Source organism: Thermobia domestica, chromosome 3, assembly GCF_964235325.1.
Source record: "Thermobia domestica chromosome 3, izTheDome1.hap1.1, whole genome shotgun sequence".
Classification (NCBI taxonomy): Eukaryota; Metazoa; Arthropoda; class Insecta; order Zygentoma; family Lepismatidae; genus Thermobia; species Thermobia domestica.
In genome coordinates this window covers 336,811,770-336,818,582 of record NC_137456.1, presented here as the reverse complement: position 1 = coordinate 336,818,582, position 6,813 = coordinate 336,811,770, and the positions used below count along the sequence as shown (strand labels likewise).

General features: G+C 40.4%; 1 protein-coding gene across 1 annotated transcript; it reads left to right on the top strand.

Annotated features, from left to right (window-relative positions):
- Positions 1-1,456: 1,456 nt before the first annotated feature.
- Positions 1,457-2,524, top strand: LOC145682334 (uncharacterized). The gene has a single exon (XM_081753909.1). The coding sequence runs from the start codon at positions 1,457-1,459 to the stop codon at positions 2,522-2,524; it is 1,068 nt and encodes a 355-aa protein (XP_081610035.1).
- Positions 2,525-6,813: the final 4,289 nt, after the last annotated feature.

Sequence of the window (6,813 nt, the reverse complement as noted above, 5' to 3'; positions counted from 1 at the left end):
TTCCAACCTTGGTGGCTATCCAAACGGGTCACCTTACCTACGATTACTTAATCATCACACACTGCATCTCGTTCGTTCTTTAATCTAGGGGCTTCGGCCCGATTCCTGTTCTCCATGGCGGATCCACATCAGATCACTGGGGCTTCGATGGATGGTCGGCATGGCGGACTACCTCCCGTATTCCTCGCCCCACCGGCTCAAGCCACAAAGGTGGAAAAGCGAAAGGATAGCACACGACATCGCCGAGCTTTTAAACGCTCCACTGCCTCCACCGTCTCGAATGCCTCCAGTCGATCGCGATCGCCAATTCATTCAGAGAGCTATGCTGAGCGTTTAGTCAACTCACCGCCAGCAAAGAAACAACATTTAAGTCGCACATCACCTTCCGTCGACACGGACACCGAAATCGCTCACTCTTCATCTTCATATCAGCGTCAAAACCCAGTCATTCCATCAATTCATCCAGAGCTTCATTGCTTTCTTCTTCAGAATTTTGATGCAAAATTCGATAACGTCAAATACGTAGTTCTTCAAATTCGTAAATATCTCCCTAGTATTAATCTCACTCAAGTGGTCAAATCCCACAATGGGATAATTTTGAAATCTACGGACCCACATTTCGCTACTACTATACGAAACAAGGCTTCTTTCGAAATCTTTGGGAAAACAGCCAAAATTGACACCCTCAGTTCCTCTCGCCGAAAACAACCACCACCTCCAAAAAAGCCTCCTCTTCTCTCCGTTGTTATCCGGGATCCCACATACACGGATGAGGAAGTTTCTGAAGAGCTGAAACTAGAAGGCTTCACCATCACCAAAGTACTCCGCATCCGGAACGATCAGGGACCCACTTACATGATGCGAGTTTTAACAACATCGCAAGACACAATTGACACCATGCTAGCACATGGCGCCATGATCTATAAAAAACGTCATCGTGTAGAACCCTCCCGATCATCCCCGCCACTTCCAATTCGTTGCGAAAGGTGCCAAGCATACAATCAGCACACCACTGCCAACTGTCGCAACACTGCCATCTGCGGCTACTGCACAGGCACCCATCCTACCCGTACTTGTCCGAATTTAGAACTTCCACCCCGTTGTGCTACCTGCAACGAACAACATCCCACATACAGTTACAAGTGCAAAGGAAAACCTCAACCTGAAAGTACTCGACCTGAATTAGTTGCTCCACTTCGCACTCATGATACTTCTACCAACACGGATTTCCCCATTGACTCCACTCCTGTTACTATAGATAAACTTCTCGCTTTTACTACACTTGCCTTGCAAAACATCCACCCCTTTATCCGTCCTCACATCCTTCAACAAATCATTCACGCAGCCCGTATCATTTTTCACGTCTCTTTCAACGCAACATACTCTAATACCGATGCTCATTTTCATACGTCACACCTTCCGTCTTCTTAACAGCCAACTCTTACAGCACATCATCATGGCTTTAGTGTTTCTATTTCTTAATATCCGATCCTTTTTCAAAAACAAACTTCTCTTCGAAGCACTTCTACTCGAGGAAAAAGTAAATGCATTTCTACTCAATGAGACCTTTTTCAAACGATCGGATACTTGCCATATAGCACGCTATAACATCCTCCGTTGTGACAACACTTTTCCAGCTCAGCGAGCAAACGGTGGGGCAGCAATTGGTTTTTACCACAACCTTCCATATAGGCGTCATTCTAGCGCAATTCTCAATCTCCCTGAGTATGTAATAACTACATTATATTTCCCGAATATAGCAATCACACTCATTACCATTTACGTCAGACCAGGACATCCGATTCCACTTCATTTTCTCCAAGATATATCCAATACATACAAGCATTACATCATCATGGCAGATCTCAATCTTCATAGTCGTACAGACAACGAACGTAACATATTCACGCAATTTGTCGCTTCAAATACAACAGGCATCATCCACGCTTTACCATCTCCATCTCGCCCTATTTCTCAGACAACTCCCGATATAGTCATCACATCCAATACTCTTGCTTCCCATTGCACTGTTGACGTTCTAGCACTACTTGGCAGCGATCACGCACCTATTAAGCTGACGTATCGTCATACCCAGGCCACTAAATCTGCTAATCTACCACCCCCACGGCCAACACTTCGATACGATAAAGCTGATTGGCATAAATACCGCGACTACATCTCTCAGTCTTTACACCATCACACACCACCTGCTACAGAAGAGCAACTTTACGAAAGCATCACTACTATAAACTCGACTCTTAGCCGTGCCTCCGAACTGTATATTCCGACTACTTACTCTACCCCCTATAAACCACATCTCCCACCTCAATACTTATCCATGATTCGTCGCTCCCGTCAACTATACCGTGATTACCTCCGTACTAGGAACCCTGAAACCCTCCATCATCACACTCAGTTACAACGCACTGTTCGCAATTACATCAAAGCGTACAAACTGCGGAATTGGGTTAAGACCTGCAATGATCTCAACGAAACCAGTCACCCAACCAAATTCTGGAAATGATTCAATGCTCTCTGTGGCAAGTACACCAAGCCTTCTTACCCTCTTCTTCATAATAATGTACCACTCCAAACTGATCTGGAGAAAGCTAACGCCTTTGCAGACTATTTGCAAGATATTTTTACACCTGCGGCATCCTCCACTCTCATCACTCCACATCCAACAGATCGCCTGAATCTCGCATCTCCTCACTTACAGCCCGACGTCACTCATTCCCTTCCGCATCATCCCCTTACTACATCTGTTACTACCGCTGAAATCCTGGCTGTTGTTAATCGTAAAAGAAATTCCGCCCCAGGCTTTGATAATATTACATATCGCCACATTAAAGAAGGTCCATTATTGCTTCTCAATCTTCTTGCACTCATCTACACATTCATCCTTCGAACTGGCTTTTTCCCGACAGACTGGAAAACTTCCAAAACACTCATGTTCCTGAAGCCTAACAAGCCTCCTAGTGATACATCCTCTTACCGTCCTATTCAGCTGACATCCACTTTTAGTAAAGTCTTGGAGCGCATCATCGTTAAAAGATTACATCCATATCTCGAAACTAAACACCTTCTTCCCATTCACCAAGCAGGATTTCGCCCTTCATATTCAATTAACGATCAGCTTCTTCGCCTCACCAGTCTCATCACCTCACATTATAATTCCATCAAACCATCTTGCCTTCTGTTGTTTGACCTGGAAAAAGCCTTTGACAAAGTTTGGCACCTGGCACTTCTTTACAAGCTCAATCATCTTAAACTTCCCGTTGCTTATATTCGTTTCATCTATCACTTTCTGGTTGGTCGCATCTCCTACGTCTCCATTAATGGGCAGTTATCTCATCCCATTTTTCTTTTGTCGGGTGTACCTCAAGGTTCAGCTCTCTCACCTCTTTTATATATTCTTTTTGTAGCAGATTTTCCTCCACTTCCTCCTGATATATATCTTTTTCAATATGCAGATGACACAGCATTGCTGGCCTTAGGAAAGACTATTCGCCAGATAAATCAGGACCTGCAGGAAGCTATTAACCGTTTCACTCGCTGGTGCACTCAGTGGAGTCTCTCTATAAATGCGACCAAAACACAAGCCATCACTTTCATTCCACCACGCAAACGCTCCAAAGTCCACAGAAACCCATCATTGCTTTCTCTTCACGTTCATGATACTCTCATAGCTCCTACTCGCACAGTTACCTATCTTGGCATAATCTATGATACACATCTCACATGGAAACCATATCTTCAGAAAGTCGCGGCCAAAGCTTACCAACGTTTGAATCTTCTCAAGCGCCTCACCGGCACTACCTGGGGCCTTAAACCACATACAGTTCTCAATACGTACAAATCTTTCCTGCGTCCGGTTCTTACGTACGGTTTTCCTGCTTGGATTGCTGCACCACCCACCTTTTACGAAAAACTGCGCATACTAGAACGTCATGCATTCCGAATCGCACACCGCATACAGCTCCCCAGTCCGACCCGAGCACTATATGATCTTATCACTTTTCCAAGCATCACACACCATATTGAATCTCTTAGGCTGAAATTCATCACTGTCCGATATACCTCTCACCATCCTTTACTCATGGATACTATGCACCATCATGAACTCCACCCTGTCCGTACTCGCTATGCCCATTCTCCACTCAGTCTGCTTTTCACTTTATACCGCTACACTCTACCACCTGACCATCCGGATTTGTATCTGCTCGAAGACTACCAAGCCCATGCTCATCTACCTCACATCTTTCCATCCTTCACTGCACAGTGACACCTCTTGTTTCTAACAGGGCTCCCTCCGTCTTCATCAGCCTAGAGATGCCCCTAGGCAGAAGATAACACACATTTGTCTTACTAACGTACCCTGTGTTGTCTTGTGTATCGCACATCGCCCCATCTCTCATTCTCAATTCCATCAATTTGGTAGTCTAACTTTCCAGGATCATTTCACTTAATCAATAATCATATACCTGTATAGTAACGTTTTACTCTTTGTCTACTTATATACTTTATCTCATCCTAATCTTTATGCTTAAATTTTCTCGTGATTTGCTCTCTTATCTCATTTATGTATATTTCTATCATTTCCTTATTTATGTTCTGTCCAATAATATGCTATGTTCTTTATGTTATGTTATTTACGTTATGTTCATATGTTAATGTAGAACTCCTCCTACTATTTATATATGATTATGATCGCAAAGATCATAATGTCCTAGTTCTGGAACCAAAATAAATAAAATTAATTAATTCCTCTTAGCCCAGCCATGCCTTATTCCTCTACCACAATTCCTCCACTTCTCTCACCTCAGAGAGGGTGTAGCCCTCTAAAAGGACGCTAGCCTACGGCTAGCACAAAAAAAATTGAGATTCAAAGCTTTTATGAGGACAACTTTAACTTACGGCCATACAGCTTGGGCCGCTGCCCCCGACAAATTTTATAAACAATTATCAATAATGGAACGACATGCTTTCAGATTGGCCTATCGAATTAAATTACCGAGTCCAACTAGGCTCCTCTATGACCTCATAGATTTTCCACCATTGCTTGCCCATCTAGAACAGCTTCGCATCCGTTATATTACGCAACGTTTTGACTTACAACACCCCATGCTCCAGGACGTAATACGCTATGACCGAGACAATGATGCACCACCACGATACGTTGATTCTCCGCTACAGCACTATCTTACATTGTACCACTTGCAAATAGATCCTGCCGACCGCGACCCAGAAGTATTGGCTATATATCATCCACGTCATCTGTCATCTTCCATATATCCATCATATGCACAGTAAATACCTACTAACATGGGCCTCTCCTGTCTACATCAGTTCCTGAATAGCCCCAGGAACAGAAGATAACCGAATCTGTTCACTAACAGAACCTCGTGTTGTGGCGTCCAGAACAATTCATCCTCATTTCATCATCATTCCTATAAGTTCTATTATTCCTGCTATGTTTTGCTATGCCTTGTTATTCCTTTTAATGTTTTTCATATTTGTTGTTATATTCACGCACTGAACCTAATGCACTGCACTAATTTTGTTATTTTCTTGTTTCATATTACTCATCGCCTCCCTGCACATTTTCTGTTATTATTATTATTATTATTTTATTTATGTATATCACCAATTCAAGAAAGGGCGCAACCCTTTAAACGGGTAGACTGTAAAAAAAAAGTTTTGAGATTTTCACAAGTATAAGGTTTCCTCCTTGGAATTTATTTTTTGTAAGGAGTGTTGGTTGTAGTCATTTCGGTGATTCCCAACTCTTCTGTTATGTATGACGTTAAAATCAAAATTATCTTCATTGCATATGATTCATTATCAGCTACTCTGCAACAGTTGCCGATGTAGTCTACCACGCCTAACAGAATTTTAACATAAGGCGCGAAATTTGAAACAATACATTGAACTTTAGTCACAGCTCATAGTCTAAGATCATTGGTGGTGATTGATTTGACCTTGAGCTTTAGAAATCTGATAGCTAACCTTATTGAATCTTGTGACTCATAGACGAAAGGCAATACATGCTACAACAGTTTGAAATTTAACCATAAGGTGATGTAATCTAACACTAGCAAAGTTATTGTTAATGCAATTTGATTGGCTGATCACTATCTTTCCTTCAATCTGATTTGTTGATCACTATCTTTCGTGCAATCTGATTGGTTGATGATTTTCAAATCTTTGCTGCATTCAGTTTTAAGTTTTGTTTAACATTTAAAAATCTTGGTTTCGTTCAACATTTTGCACTCGCTGATAAATATGATCAAAACCGTTTATTTGTTAATCAAATAGTAAAAAAACCGGATAAAAAAACCGGACTTTTAACCGTGAAACGTAAAATTTTTAGTTTGAAATTTTTTCGGATTGTAACTTTTTGTTTGAAAATTCTTGCTTTCAAATTTTTGTTTGAATTATTTGTTTCAGAATTTTGTTTGAAATTTTTTTGACAACTTTTGTTTCAAATTTTTTTGTTTAAAAATTTTTCGTTTGAAAATTTTAAAAATTTTTTCGTTTCAAAATTTTGTTTAAAATTTTTTGTTTGAAATTTTTTGAAATTTTTTTTCAAAATATTTTTTCAAAACTTTTTGTTTGAAATTTTTAAAAATTTTTTCGTTTCAAAATTTTGTTTAAATTTTTTTTGAAATTTTTGTTTGAAATTTTTTTCAAGATTTTTGTTTATAATTTTTTTGTTTGAAATTTTTAAAAATTTTTCGTTTCAAAAATTTTTTTAAAATTTTTTGTTGGAAATTTTTGTTGGAAGTTTTTCGTTTCCAATTCTTTTGTTTG